The sequence below is a fragment of the Prinia subflava genome, chromosome 3, assembly GCF_021018805.1.
Source record: "Prinia subflava isolate CZ2003 ecotype Zambia chromosome 3, Cam_Psub_1.2, whole genome shotgun sequence".
Taxonomy (NCBI): Eukaryota; Metazoa; Chordata; class Aves; order Passeriformes; family Cisticolidae; genus Prinia; species Prinia subflava.
In genome coordinates, this window is record NC_086249.1 from 40,810,509 (window position 1) to 40,826,523 (window position 16,015).

General features: G+C 35.9%; 1 protein-coding gene across 2 annotated transcripts in view; it reads left to right on the forward strand.

The window, feature by feature from the left end:
- The window catches only part of NBEA (neurobeachin), a 458,593-nt gene that overhangs the window by 357,271 nt on the left and 85,307 nt on the right, over window positions 1-16,015 (forward strand). For both annotated transcript variants that reach the window (XM_063394796.1, XM_063394797.1), the window contains exons 44-45: window positions 5,138-5,253; window positions 13,835-13,947. In XM_063394796.1, coding sequence (XP_063250866.1) covers window positions 5,138-5,253; window positions 13,835-13,947 — 229 coding nt within the window. The remainder of the gene's footprint in view (window positions 1-5,137; window positions 5,254-13,834; window positions 13,948-16,015) is intronic.

Genomic DNA, 16,015 nt, shown 5'->3' on the forward strand with positions numbered 1-16,015 from the left:
CAATTAAGGAGCATATATATTTTTGAAAGAACAACTAAAGTTGAGTTTTAGAGATTTTCATATAGTATAGACAACTACAATTTTTTATTTCCTCATCAACATCAAATCAGCCTATGGCCAGAAATAAGGCTGGAAATTTTCATATCCTGTATTATAGAAGTTTTCCTATTTCAGGGATAGGTGAGATGATCTTCACGTGTACTTCACTGTGTTGGAGGGGGGACATTTTTTGTTTGTTTTTTGGTTCAGGATAAACTTCTGGTCAAAATGAGACAAAAATAAATAAATACAAGGGAGTGAGGAAACAGTATGCTATTAACAAAATATGGTGCTTTGGGCTCAGATCCCCATTTGGCTTGCTTTAGCCAAAATGCCAATGACTTAATCATCAGTGTAGTGTCTGGGATGTGTCTTTCTCTTTCTTTAAGTCATTTCCCACAAACTGAAGCTTCACATTGTCCTTGTTTTATTCCAGTGCAAAATGTGGAAATACTCTGAAGTGTCAAAGCATTTGTAGAACTGGAGAACTATTTCATTCCCAGATGAATATCATTCCCTGTCGTGAGCCCAAGAGTCTCATGATACCCAAGGCTTGATCTCCTGAATGTGCTGAAGTCTTTAGGCAAACTGCCAAATTTCTCAAGTTTTCATTGAGATCAAGGCGAAGTTGGGGCATTTATTTGGAAGCCGCATCTTGTTAATATTTGCATTGTTCTTCCGTATACTAAAGTTAAAGAAAATGCTGTCTCTAAATGGAAAGAAATTTCTTTTCTGAAATAGAAATGGCCACATGTTCCAGCACAAACAAAATGCAAATTTCTCAATCAGAATTTCATATTTACAGTGACATTTTTTACTTTTGAAATTCATATCCTTTGTGCATTATTCAGTGAATAATTGTCTGAAAAAGTTTGTTGATATATAATTATTTAGAAAAGTTTCAGCTTCAATATAATATGCAGTTATTTCCATACCTTTTTGATTAAAGTTCAATTTGAATCGAAAATGGGCTTGCTAGCCTTCAGAATATATCTGGCATATGGTAGTGAAGTTATTTTTCTTTTTTTTTGTGTAATCATGGTATGATTTATGCACGATAAAGACTCTGTAATCATGTTTTTTTTCTTTTTTCCCCTGTCTACATACTCTTATTGTCTCCAGTAGAATTGCAGTGAAGTAACTGAGGGGAAATCTGGCTCTATAACTACTCTGTAGTCAATCTTTTGTTGATGTTAGAATATAGTTTTCCTTCCTATGAATATGTTTGCTCTGGAATGTTAATTTTTAAAATTATGCTTATTTGTATAACTAAAATAAGGAGAAATTATGCTGAGTAACTAAAAGGAGTTGCTATACTGAGTAAAACATTATCCTTTTTTTTATCATCACGATTTTTCAGATTAAGTTGTACCTTAAAATATCTTTACAAAAGCAGACCTTTCTGGTTTTACTTAAGTTCTTTAGTTCTATTTATGCAAGTAATATTTCCTCTCTGATACTGCTCTGATAAACATCACCTAGAGTTAATTACAGTATCATAAAGGCGTGCATTCATGATGGAAACATTCCAAAGAAATAAATTACTTTTAATGCAGTACATGGCTTTTAAGTGCATGTCTGTTTTCATGGTGAAATTCTGCAATGAACAAAGGTGCAAGGAAGTAGAAGTAAATAGAAATATTTATGATCTAATGGCTTGAATGATTGGAAGCAGGTGAACCATTATGACTTCCTAAGACTTTACAGACCTGCTGTTCAGAGCAAGCCTCCAGTTTGCCTCTTTGCTGCCTTTCCAAACAGCCTGTTTAAAGCTTTGATTCGACAAAGAGTTCAAGCCTGTGCTTAATGTTACAAAGAAGTAATGACATCCTTAAAATCAGTCACATGTTGAAGAGTTCAGGCTGATTTGGTAATCAAATTAGTTTGTCTTTGATAAATGCATTTTCACTGTTCCTGAAACATGTTGCATTGATTGTACTTTCCTTATGAACTTGCCAAATGATACAACTGGGCAGGCAATTCTGTGTCTTTCAAATTCTGCAGCGCCATGTGATTCTACTACATAGGTAGAGTAATATCCACTTTTTTAGCATGGTATTATCAGACTACTTTTTATGGTTCTAACACCTCAGGTGTAATTTACTGGTGTCTTTTTATTGAGGGAAACATCACAGCTCAGAAACCAACTGTGAGCTGCCTGATGGTTTTGTAGCATAGAGAGATCAAAAAATTGGTGAAAGATATGGTGTCTTCACCACTAAACATGCTGACACCTTCCACTGAAATTCTGTGGGCTATTAATGCGTTAGAGAAAACAATGGCTTCAGAGAATAAAACTAAGAAATCAAAATGATTTTTATTTCAGAAAAAAATGTATTTTGGCTGTTTCAGTAACTATATTCATCATCAGCTTAGGTCTAGTGTGTCAACAGCTTGGTGCTGGATTTCCAGATCTCAGTACAGCTGGTTGGAGAGGTTGTGTTTTGTGAAGGGAGAGAGGTAGAAAAAGTAAGATTTGATGCCATCAAAGTATAAAATCCTTTTTAGAACTTTGATTAAAAGTGTGTGTTGGTGAGTTTCTTGCCTTTCCTTGGGAAATTACTTTCCCAAATCTTATTTTTTTTTCTCTGAGCAGGAGCAGCACAACACATAACATCATGCAGGTGCGAGATACTTAAATATTCTTTGTATGAGATTGCGTTGTAGCTAACTAAATTAAAAGTGACTGTGAAAGGAGGTGTGTCACATTCCACATTTGGGATATATAACATCATTTCCTTCACTGAAATGGCATGAGTTTTTTTCTAAATACATTTAAATGTATAAAAATTGAAAAAATTGGACCATTCTGTTGTTCGTCAGAGTCTTCTGCAGTTCCCATTTTGAGTAGATATTTCTTGGTTCTCTAGAAGCAAAAGAAGTACATTCATTTGTGCATCTTCATATTTTTGATGGCATATTGAAGAAAGAAATGGTTTGATCAAAGTTGGGTGGTTTTAGCAAAACAGAAAACAGTGGGTCTTCCTGTGTTAGCTGAAACAAGCAGGTGTGGAACCAATTTATTGTGCATAATTTTTTCCAGTCTCCGCTGAAAAAAAAAAGTGAATCTTTCAAACACCATATATATGGAGTAAATAAGGACGTTTTTAGTATATATTGATTTTCTGTGGAGCTCACTCAAATCAGGCATTCAAATGCAAAGTCCAGTACTTGACAGTTTATAGATTTTTGAGACTCCCTAGGAGATTGTGAATAAAGTCTAAAAGCAGCTACTAAGCTGTGCTGGTACATAAATGTTTTGTCAGGAGAGGAACAAAAAGTCTGTGACAGAAATACTTTGTAAGTTTAATGATCTCTTTAGTATTTTTATTTTCTGTGTTTATTAATTTATATGTAGCATTAGTCAAAACTTCCTGGAAACCTTATGAGGGTTCTACTGTAAAAATAGTTATTATTTTATAAAATGCAGTATTAAGCATGATTACATTTGGATATATCTTTAGATAAATTGTTTCATAAGCACTATAGAAACACCTTTAAAATATTTTGCATTGTCTCCTGTGTACTAATAAAGTGTATTTACCTTTGGTATCCTATAGTCTACTGTAAAATAAGGCTAGCCAAGCTGTCAAGACCTAATGTATGTTATTAGGGTAAATACACTTGCATGGTCATTTTTGTATGCCAAATTTGTAAGCTGAAATATGGCAGACATTGTCAACTTACACACTGGCACTTTAGACAAATGATTGTAATAACTGTACACTCCAGTCACATACCAATACTCACTCACCCTTTCTCTGGAAGAAGAGTTCAGTGCATGTCTAGGAGTATGTACATGTATCTTTAGAAGTACACGGTTCCCATTTTTCGTAAACACTGTCCAGTTTGACACCTTGTATATGACTAAGTTTTAAGAAGATACTCAGCTTCCAGAGTCTAGAAATAACACACAGTGTGCCCATATTGGCAAATATTGGATGTCCCTATTTAGTCTGGGTAAGCTATGTAAATAGTGCTACACATGTTCTTTAAATTCACTGAATTTAGACTGTGCATTAGGAATTGTCTTCTTGTTGTTGTTGTTTTTAACAGGTGTAAATATTTCTCTATTTTTACACATTTCTAAGATCTAAATTTCTTTTTAAGAAGATATATGAGAAGATAAATTTATTTTCCTTTTAAAAATTTCCTTGTCTTTTTTTTTTTTTTTTTAGGTAAAAACTATTTTCTCTAGAAATGAATTTTGAACAAGGGACTGCTTCTGCCTGTTGCAGATTTTTTTCTTTAATGAATTAGTCTAGACTGACTCTAGTCCCCTATATTTTACCAACCAGGGGCAGTATATACAGTGGTTAATTAAAGAGTGCATGGTATTTGGTTATTGTGATGTTGTCAAATTGAATATAGAAGAGTTGAGGTTTTCTGCTTTTCTCTTCCTTGGCATACAGTTTGATTCTTTCTCTCTTATCCAGTCATATAAGTTTCAAAAAATGTGTGGAAATAGAGCATCATGGAAGCTTCTGCTTCTCTTCCAAACTTGAAAGAAATACTATTTAGAAGTCATTATGAAGAGACAGGCAGATGAACATGTGGGCAAATAACAGAGTAAAATTTGTTTCTTTCAGAAACCAGGCTATAAATAGAAATCTTCAAGCTTACTGGGATATAGGAAAGAATCATGGGTAGTTGACCATAGAGGAGGTGCACAAATTGTGTAATAAATATAGTCAGCCTATGTGATGGAAGTGTATGTCACTTTAATCCATTAACTCACATTAATGAACTTATCTCAACATATCCTTTTGAAACAGGGAAATGGTATTCCTCTTTTATTCCTTCTGGACAAGCCTGGCACCAGGAGGTCTGCAGTTTCTTTTAATCTCAGTTTTTTAACCAGATTCAGATTAAAATAAACCACAAAATATATTATTCTGATTTATTGCAAGGCTGTAGTAGTGATAAAATAAAATATAGTTCCTAATTTTAGCCATTTCCCAAATAATCTTCTTGACTTCATTAAATGAAATAAAAAAGCCTCTGAGAGAAGCTGAAATTAATCACACTAAAAATGTTGCCCAACATCTTAACATCTAATGAGACTCTTAAAAAATCATTCTTTAAATGTATTTCCTAGGAGAATCTCTTTGGCCACACCCCGACAACTTTATAAATCCTCCAACATGACTCAGCGCTGGCAGAGGCGGGAGATATCCAACTTTGAATACTTGATGTTCCTCAATACTATAGCAGGTAAGGCTTCTGGCTCTTTAATCCCTCATAATATGTTTATGTTTGTCAAAGTCTTGAGCAACTTGACTTGGTAGAATACATTTATCCCTCTAGAATTCAGGTGCAGCTTTGTGATTTATTCTGAAACACACACATTAAGTTTTATCAGAAAATGCACAACCCATCAAGGAGACTTTAGATTCATGTATTGCTGTGAAAGCTGTTCCTTGCTCCCCTTCTGCCATTTCCTCTGCTGACAGCTTTGTCTGAAGCTTTATTAGAGTCAACAAACCATTGCCAGAGAGTGTCTGGAAATAATAATGGGAAAATGTAATTTCGCTACTTCATCATTCTCAGCAACAGCAACTAGACAGCAGAATAACAACAGTATTCTGCTAGTACAGATGTCACCTGGATTGTGGTATGATTAGATTACAGCATCTTTTCTCATTTAGTTCTTTGAGATGAAATATAATATCAGATTATGTATTTAAAATGAGGAATAACTGCCACAGACATCCATTCGTTATTGGCAAAAGAAGAGCTTTTCTGGCAATTGTCATTAATTAAACATTCAGGAAGATATTATTCCTTTCACCTTTCCCTTTTCTATGTGTTAACTCCAGTGTTAATTTTAAATGTAAAAAGCAGCAGTTTTCTACCCCATATACAGAGATTTCCAGGAGGTTGTCTACTATTATGATTCCTGCCTGTAGCTTGCATGCTGCTTATGAACCTGCCTGTGGAGAGCCTCAAACAGACATTTCACTTCAGTGAGCTTTAATTTGAAACCCAAATTAAATTCCACCAGGCATCACTTTGTACTCCAGTGTTACAACTCTCATCTTTACTTGGTCCTGACTTTTATGCTCGAGGTTATCTTCAGGCCAGACATAAGACACATGTAAGTGTGAAACTCAAAGGTAGCACTTGTTCCATTGACCAGTCTGGGGACAGTCACTGTGTTCCTCCCAGTAGGGCAGTGGCAGAATTCAGGAGCTGTCAAACTCGCTTGCTTTGAACCCTCAGGCTTTGGCCTCTGTGCTTAGATGGTAGTCATCTTGCATGCATCCAGTCTTACGGATGTTAATAAATGTGTCATCAACTTATCCCAGTGTGATACAGAAGTGTTACCACTGAGCAGTTGGAAATCTGAGGGCATGTTTACCTTGTGCAGTGGAGCAAAAAGCAGAATCCCTGAAACTACTGGAGATCTGGGCTGGAAAGTGCATATGGTGAAGTCCAGTGCAGGCTCACCAGCTTGGTTCCCAAGCATTTTAGCTGCAGTCCCGCAGATCTTTGCTGGAGGAAGGAGCCCTGCCGAGCGTTTATTGCTGCTGGAGCAATGCCAGAATGCCTCTCTCCTGCTTCTGGACACTGGCCTGTCTCCAGCTGCTCCGTGCCTCTCACACGTCCGCTGCCCCTCTAGTGATGCGGAAATGCAGGCGGACCCTTGCCGGCTCCCTGGCTGCCTCACCTGAACTTGGAGGATTTACTGGAGAACTGGGAAGTTAGCCTAAGTCCCCTTAGTCCTTGTCCAGTACATTATCAGCCAAACCGTCCCTCTCTGGTAACTTCCTTTTCTTGTATTCATTTCTTCTGCAAGCAATGAATTGAAGAATTGAATTGTCTCCCTTTAAATGAGAGTAGACAAGAGATAAGCCTTTTTTAAATTATTTTTATTTTTATTTTTATTTTTATTTTTTAATTTTTTATTTTTATTTTTATTTATAAATTTATTTTTAATCAGTTTAAATGTCCAAGGTACCTCACCAAAGCATCCAAACTGGGAAGACAGCATTATGTCTGAAATCATTTAGAAATTGCAGTAACACACTAAAATATCTATCAGTTAAGAAGCTACAGCCTGAACAGATTCCCTCAGAGTATTTCAGAGGTCTCAACAAAAATTTTTTTTTACCTGTTATTTGATACTAGTGCTACTGGGCAGGCTTTATAGCCAAACACTTGGGGTGATTGCACAAGACAGGATTCTCTTAAGGTCATTTAGTGTCACTCATCTGCCTTACAACAGGATGGCTTGATATTAGCATTCCAGGTGCCACCTGCTATGGCCAAGGTTTGAAGGATTACTGACTATTTGTTATGTTTGGTGTGTGTCCATGAATTTCTGTCCTATTTGAAAAAAACTGTTTGGTCACTATTGCTAGGAGTGTCTCTCTCTCAAGGCATTTAATTTCTAGCAGTTTTATTGGTATCAGTAAGTCTCATTTGTTCATGTAATCTCATTGGTTAATTGCATAGGATGCCTTGCTCATTTCACAGCGTTGTCTACCATCTCATAAAATCTTTCAGCAGTATGTGATTTTTTTTAAAAACTAGAATAAAGCTTATCCTTGGTAGCTGAACTTGCCAATGACACACACAAAACCTTTTCTGAAAACAGCATCAGAGAGTGAAAGGTAACTGAAACCCAACAGGCAATTCTACACATGACAATAAGCTCTTTATTTCAGTTTGGAACAAAACCCAACGTTTTCCAACTTTTTGACAGAAGCAAAAAATCCCCTCAAGTTTTTTTTCTGGAAGATCAACCAGATTTTGTGGTTTCAATGAAGTCTGCACTTCATCTAGAAAGCTCAGTTCCAAAACTTCATGAAGTACTTGGGGATATTTGCAAAGAATCTCCTCATAAAGTTCCTGGCAAACCAGAAACCCAACCACAGTAGAATGCACATGAGCTCAAAGTCCAGTTGTGGGGAGGAAAGCTTTGAAAAAGAAGTATATGTTAGAAAGACTGGAAGCTCTCACATCCCCAAGTTGATCCTGGCTCTACCAGTGCATGGCCTTGTACCACCAGGGCCTGAGATTTGGGAAGCTGCAGGGTCAAGAGCTGTGAGATAGTCTGAGTGACACCACTGCTTTTACACCTGTGCCTGTATTTCTGTACGTCTTTTTGAAAGGTGTTCCTCAAAAATATTTCCCTTGCAACAAATAGGTGTTTTCTGATGAAGTACTAACAAAATTAATAACTCTACCAGAAATACAGTATGAAGAACCTTCACTAACTTGTTGCCCTGGTTTTGATAACTGCCCAAGTACACCTGTATTAAACAGATACAAAATCTTATATGCAGTGTAGACAGGACCCTCAGCAGTCAGAAGAAAATACAGGGTTTTCTATTTTGTACACAAAAATAGAGTACTGAATATACTTATGACCTCCTTTCCTAAGTAAAGATGTATTTTATTTTCTTCTTGGAAATCCAATTGTCAATTACAGTCCTAATTATACTCTTGTAATGAGATTCCATTAGAAATATTTCCTTATAAGTTACAACTTCTTTGCCACTAATTGTTAGTGTAGCAGCAATGACCTAGTTTTAGAACATAACTGTTTATTTAAGCAGCATCTTATTCTCTAATGGTGTTACTGTTTTCAGCTATTGAGAAATATATCCATCCTTTTTTTTTTTTTTTTTTTTTTTAATTCATGTTGCCATTAAGCTCCTACTGGCTTATTCAGCAAATCTGAGCTGTAGTTTAGTCAGAAACATGGGGGTTTGACACTTAAGAATTGTGGATTATCTGCTGGTAAGTCAGTGATAAGTAAGATTATTTCACTGTTTTTTCTTCTCATCCAAACAGAGGTCCACTCACAGAGTGGTTTAGTACATCTTTTGCCCATTCTTTGTAGCTTCCTTTTTTTTTCTTACAATGGTGCTTGATTAGTGTCTAGCCCTCTACAAAAGAGTAAAAAAGCACTCACGTTTTCTTGTGACCGTCGTCTGAAATTACACAAGAAGCAGTAGCCTTGGAAGAGTGATGTTCAGAAGTGAGGAGTTTGACACCACCTTATTTCTCTCAATGTGACATCATGCAGCTGGGTCCTCTCCCTCAAAGAAGTCCTTTGCCTTTTAATACTGTTAATTATACACACGGGTTGGTCTCTGTACAACAGAACCACTGAAATAAATATATGAATCCCTTCTTAAATCTCTCCCTGGTTTGCTGGTATGTCTGTCCTGAGAAGCATGGCCCCTGGCTCTTCTATATGTCCTTAATATTTGAAGTATCCTCTTGAAAAAACTCCATCGTTCTATGATGTTTTCTTTAATTCTTACATCATCCTATTATCCCCTAGTAACATTGCCATGCTTCATGTTTAGTTTAATTATTTCTGCTGTGATCTGTGCTCATGACTTTATAACCTTCTACTTCAGCTCCCAAAGATCTCTCTTTCTAGATCATCTCCTATCCAATCCTATGTGTGATTGCTGGCACTTGCATTGGCCTGATGTCACATTTCAATTTCTGTTTAAAATCTCTCTCCATCTTCAAAACTCTCTAAAGCCTTGTTTCAACCTTGTTTCAAGCCTTGTTTCTCTGGCCGTCTAGTCAGCTATTTTCTCACCTCCCTCTTCTGTTTCCAAGCTCTTTACCTCTTTCTTGCCCTCTTTTCTGACTTGAGCATATTTCATCCTGTTTACAGCTCTGGGCTTTCCTCCCAAAGGTAAACACAGCACTCTGCTACTTATCAATCAGTCTCAGTGTTACACTCTCCATGCCCCTGGTTTTTGTCCTGGCTGTGTAGACATAAGCCTTCCTGGTTGCCTCTCCCCTCCCTCTACCTGCTTCATTCTCAGGGATCCTTTTGTTTTTGCTGTGATTATACTAATTGTCCTCTCTGCATGGGACCAGCATGTACAGGAACTGAACCCTCTGGGTGATATAGGAAACATGTAATTTTTACTATTCTCAACTAAAAGATTATTAAAAAGAGTGCTTAAACATAATCCCACTACAGCAAAAGGTATCAAGAGGAATGGGAACAAGAAGTTGTTTTTCAATATCATTGCAGTGCTCACTGTTTTAGTTAGAAGTCTAGATTTCAAATCTATTTCTCAGTATTTAACTAATTTCTGCTATTTGGTTTCAAATTGCAGTATATTAAATGTGTGCTTGCAATTGTATTTATTGGAATTTTAATTCTTTTAAATCCTACATGTCACTGCTTTTAAAAGAAATGAAGAATAATTGCATCCATAATTTTTGTGAGTAATTTCTTCTAGTGGAAAGGGATTATTTTTAAAGGTTTATGGAAAAAATGACACCCTCAATTAGGTAATAAATTCAGATGAACTTCTTCCCCCTCACCATTTTTTTTGCCTGTTTAGCATTTTCCACTTTTTTACTCTGTGATGTACAAGCCCTCACTGGTTAATTATGTATATATTTAGCTGCTGCATGTGTTGGGCTTATTATTGTCATCTAATTAGATGTAACTCGAACTACTTACTTCTAGAAAAATCATTAAAAATTCTTTCCTAATGACCTAGAGATGACAAAATGTCTGTAAAGTGTGAAGAAGCAGACAAGCACAGGAACATTGCTCTTAAGGAGTGTTAATCCAGATGCTGCAATCATCTAATTAAACAATATTTTGCTGTCATTAACATTTTCACCAAGGAATTGCAGTTATAATTTCTTTGTCAGCTGTCTCTAGCTCACTTTACCTTAGAAACTAAAGTGCCATATAAAAACATTAAATTGGATGGTTTAATTAAAAAGTTGTTTTTTTTTTTTAATGAAGAAACATATCCAGTATTTCTGAGATCTCATTTACTATGCCTCACTTTTATTGTTCAAGTAGATTAGTGTCACAGGGCTTGCTATATTTAATATTCAGCCTTTAATATTAATCTCTGTAAGCCTACTTGAGGGGAAATCTAAAGGTTCTGAAAAGGTGTAGAGACTACCTATAGTCATACAGGTTTATGTTCTATATTTATTTAGCTAAAGAAAGGGCCAAATAATTCTTGCTGGAAGCACCAGACAATTGATGAGATGGCCAAGTATATTCATCTGCTGACTTTACTCTGAAAATAATCAACTGTGAAGCCAGAACAGATTGAGACAGCATTTCTTGATCTATAATATTTATGCATGTTTGGAATTAAGGGTTTGTAATCCCATTATAGGCCTAGATCACTGTCTTCCAGCCACATAAGTACAGATGTGTGGTCTTACCTCGTAGGTTTGGTCTCCTTTCACAATTTAAATTAGGATCATCTTCTCGAGTCAGTTTTATTTGTTGATATTAAGGAGGAAATTGTTGAATTGAGAAAAAAAATCTAACTTTTTTTATCAAACAAATTAATAGCTATTCTTAGTAGTTATTATCTTCATAAAAGATGTTTTACAAAAACTGAAGTAGGAGAGAAGAGAATATTTTAATTTATTTCATAAGACTATTTTTATTTCTCACTGTGGGTCAAAAAACTGCACAGAGGAATTACTGCAGTGTTCTGACATGAAGCTAATGTCACATGATAATTTCTTCATGTGTCTATATTATAAGTAACCCCTCAGCAAAAGAAAACTCATATGCCAGCGAAGCTCAGGATTGCTTTTTCCTTGTCCTATTCACACATTTATGATTTTTCTTATGGAAAGTGTTTCATATGGAATGGGAACAAATTAATGAAATAAGTATCAAAATTAAATTAAATTACAATGGGAAAAAATCTCAAATTCGAAATTAAAAGTGATTTTGTATGACCAGACATTTCCTTTCAAAGTTTTGCAAAAGGAACCTTCTCGCTTCTTAAATACTTCTGTAAAGTGGTTACAGTTGAACATTTTTATTACTATGAGCTCTTTTCCATACAAATTTTGATTCTGCATAATCTTCATCTTTATGCTTTGTAGTAGACTACAGTCACCTCAGTCATTCTCTTCCTGGATCTCAAAGTTCTTTTAGTCTGCTCTCTGCATAAACACAAATGTCTTTCCACAAATGTTGTGGAAATTTTTGCACACTCTTATGTTGATTAAAGATTTTCATGGTGAGGAAAACATGTATTGTATGAAGTTGTATTTTTATAGAGGCTATATTTTAAAGCACCCTAAATTTGATAATCTCAAAATTTACTTAATCTCAAACTTTACAAGTCATATGCAATTAAACCCTTGCCAAAGAGGAAAATAATATTCTGATCTGATGGACATAGAAAATGAGGCAGAAATGTCTTCCTTTGAAACATATAGAGCCCTCTCCCAAAAGTCTAAAAGAATAAATATTCTAGTAGAGAATACCTTTCCTTTTCCTCCCTTACAAGGATAAATTCTGATATATTTCTTGATTTAGTTGTTTGATACATTCTTGTTCTGCATAAGAATCATTTTGCATTCATTCATTCATTCATTCTTTCATTCATTTATTCATTGTTGATATTAAAGAAGAAGTGGGTTTGTTTCTTTCCATCCTAATTTGTGTATGTAGCACACAGTGGTGGAATTGCCTGTTTGACAAAGCTACATTTGCACCTTTTTTTTTTTTTTTTTTTTTGTATACTTGTGAACAACTCTATTTTCAGAGTGTAAAAATGAGTACGCACAATTATGAAGAATATGCACTTCTCCTGTATTCAGTGAAACTATGTACAAAATAAAAACATGCTTGTTGTTCATCAACTCCTGTTGAAAAAATAACGTGCTTGTAGAGCAGTGAAAGTTTCACATTTCATTAAAGCAGAACTGATTTTTGTGGAGAATTGCAACTGCTACTCAGAACAAGGAAGCCAGTGTTTTCCTGGGTTTTGTACCCCAGGAATCTGTCCAGAATCTGGAAGGAAGCAGTTAGTGAACAGGGCTGTAAATCTGCAGCAGGACTGGGAATTGCTAACCTGGATTACTTCAGTCTGCTAATTATATTATATAAATATACACACACATATATTTATGACCTGATTTTGTTTTTTAAGACTCATGTTGTATATTGTGTGGTTCTCACTACAGAAATAAGATGGGCAGTTCTGTACTAAGATTTTTCATTTGTCTTATCACTGAAATGTTAGATTCTACTAAATACTAGAGAATACAAAAATAACAGCCTTTCCTAAAAACACTTCTCTTTGTGATGAATTCATAATTTTTATTTCATTGCAGTTGCAGGTTGTTCTTTTGAAGTGGTATCTGAAGATGGTTTTTGCACATTTGAGCTGCTGGGATGACAGCAGTGTTTCTTTCATGATTGAAGAGAGTGGCCTGGGGTAGTCAGTTCTGTCTCTTACACAGGAGAACTGTTTTTTTAATTTTCAAAGTGATTAAAAAATAGTGTTACAGCAAACATGACTTTCATCACTTTGATTCCACAGCTGCTGTGGAATCTCATCGTCTCTTCAGTGAAGAAGAACCATAGGGAATGACGGATTAGCATGAACTGTCCAGGACAGACCTAGATTTGCAAACCTCTATTTACCCCCTTGCTGTTTGAGGTCTCATATTATCTTTGCCAGCTATGATAAGTTGCTAAGAAAGTAATAGTTTAGTTATTTTGAATTTGTACATTCATACTATAAAAATATCTTGGTGAAAATAAAAGAGAAAGCGTTTGTGGTGCATTTTAGTTGATCTTAAAAGATACTGCGCTTTTTATATTATTTCAGTTTGTGTGTTGACTTCTGGTTCTAGAGAAGTGCAACTTAAATGGCTGCTTTTGTCTGGAAGATTTATACTTGATTCTGTCAAAGTGGTGGGAACTGGGAACATATGATGCAAGAAATGTAACCACTAAATTTTTTTCTAGCTGGACAAGTGGACACTATTTCCTAATTCTTAAAACTTTCCTTTTCAATAGGACGAACATACAATGATCTGAACCAATACCCTGTATTTCCGTGGGTTTTAACAAACTACGAGTCTGAAGAGTTAGATCTGACCCTTCCAGGCAACTTCAGAGATCTTTCAAAGGTATGCTTCATTTTTGTTAAAGAGCAGTCAGCCAGCACTTTTAGAAAGATATTTTATGTTTATAGTCTGGTTAAGTAAGGTCTTTATCTTAAGCTCATAAACATCTGGAATAGACTTTTTTATTTAGAATTATTTTATACTGAATCTCTACATTATGCTACTTCCATGTCCCTGACTTAGCTGGTTCCAAATCTGCAACTCCTCCCTACCTTCTGACTTATGGAACAGGAATGCATTAGACCACTTATCTCACTAATTATGCCTCTTAGTTTATAAAAGCTGATCCTTTGGAAATAAAAAGCTTGGACTAATATTTTACTTTATTTTGCAATGACTAGAATAGTAGTCTTCTTTTGATTTAATAGTTAGTAAAGGGGTGTTTTATATTTTAGATCCTGGAGTATCTGGTCCTTATTGTTATTTGTTGGGATTTTTTCCATCCAACTTGATTTGGGCACTTAGTGCTTTATAATATAAGAATTCCTGGGATTTTTTTTCTCTAATTGTCATCAATACCCAGCTCTGGTACTCTGGTTGTATTAACAGACTGCAGAGCAGGTCTGTCCTGGCCAAGCATAGGAGAAACATGTGGAGGGGCTCTGCTTTTGGCTAGCTAAAATAAAGACAAAAAAGAGGTCTTGAAACTGAGTTGTGGGAAGTATCATTCCTGGTTGCTATCAGCTAAGAAGGTGTATGCACTATCTTGCCAGTGGCAAGATAGTGCATAGTCCTGCAACATCCCCAGTGTGAGGTTTCTGTTGTCTGGTGTGTCAGCTTTCCTGCATCCTTACCACAGCTCCTCAGCCAAGAGGGGGAAGTTGCTTGTACAAATTGAGTGAGGCTCAAAACCACAGGAAACTGTCACTCACTGCCTTTAGCAATGAGGCTGGAGAGGAGAAAATGACCCCTAAGGCCTGTTCTGCAGTCCTGTGCTGCAGACCCTGCATTCCCTTCTGCTGCTGGGCAGACATGAGTGTTTCTGGGGTTTATGCTTTAAGTCTGGATTTCTTTCCTGCTCTCCCTGCAAGCACACATCCTGGGGAGCAATGGAGACATCCTGCCCTGGATATTTGACAGTTTCATCCCTGCTGGAAAGAGTATGCTTGCAGTACCTCCAGATGTGTTGTAACCGTTCCTGGAAGCCTGCTTTTGTAAGATGTCCAAAGTAATTTGAGTAGGGCTTGAATTCACAATAGCGGATAGAGACACCTAAGTTTACACTGCCTTTTTTTTTCTTAGGCAAATAAAAAAATAAATAAGCAAATAAACCCAGAATTTACAGTACATTCACAGTATGCCTCAAAAGGAAATAAATTGCTTGATACTTCCGTTAGGTTATGTAAAATTTCTGACCTTTCACAGTATTATAGGTATGTTTCACAAATGTGGTTTTCAGTTCTGTAACACCATTGTAATCTGTGCCAAGAACAATAAAACATCCACAGATGTGACTTAAAAAAAGACCTGTGATCATTTTACACTGGCTTGTTCCCTAGCATGTATTGCTGGGGAAAAAAGTATTGCTGGTTTAGAGTTGTTCAGAAAGACAAACCTTTCATTAAGGTGCTTACACTTTTCAAAATCTCTCAAACTCACTTTCTGTAAGTATTAACAACACTGCACGTGGTGAAGTGCAACAAGATTAGACGATGTCTCATGAGTCCTTGCAAGGTATTTAGTTTGATTCAATCCAAATTGTTATAGCGATCTACTAAAATATGTAATTGCTAAAGGAAGTAGTGTGATAGCTGAATAGATAGGTTTTCCTCATGAGTTAATAAAGACTCATTATGGAATTAGTGCATGTATAGCTTATTGTCACTGAACTGTTATTAATGCCCTTCTCAAAAGGAAATGTAAAATCAAGTCCATGGCTATTTATTTTTCATCAAGAATCCATACAATGTGCACCTTTTCTTGCCAGTTTGAAAACTTACCAAAAGCTATTGGTGGTTTCCTCTGGAACAGCTAGGGGTTTTGCCACTGAAAAGCCTACACAGAACCAGTCAAGGAAAATGGCCTTTCCTTTCTGACAATAGCTGGGCTCCATTTATCCCACGGATGTATG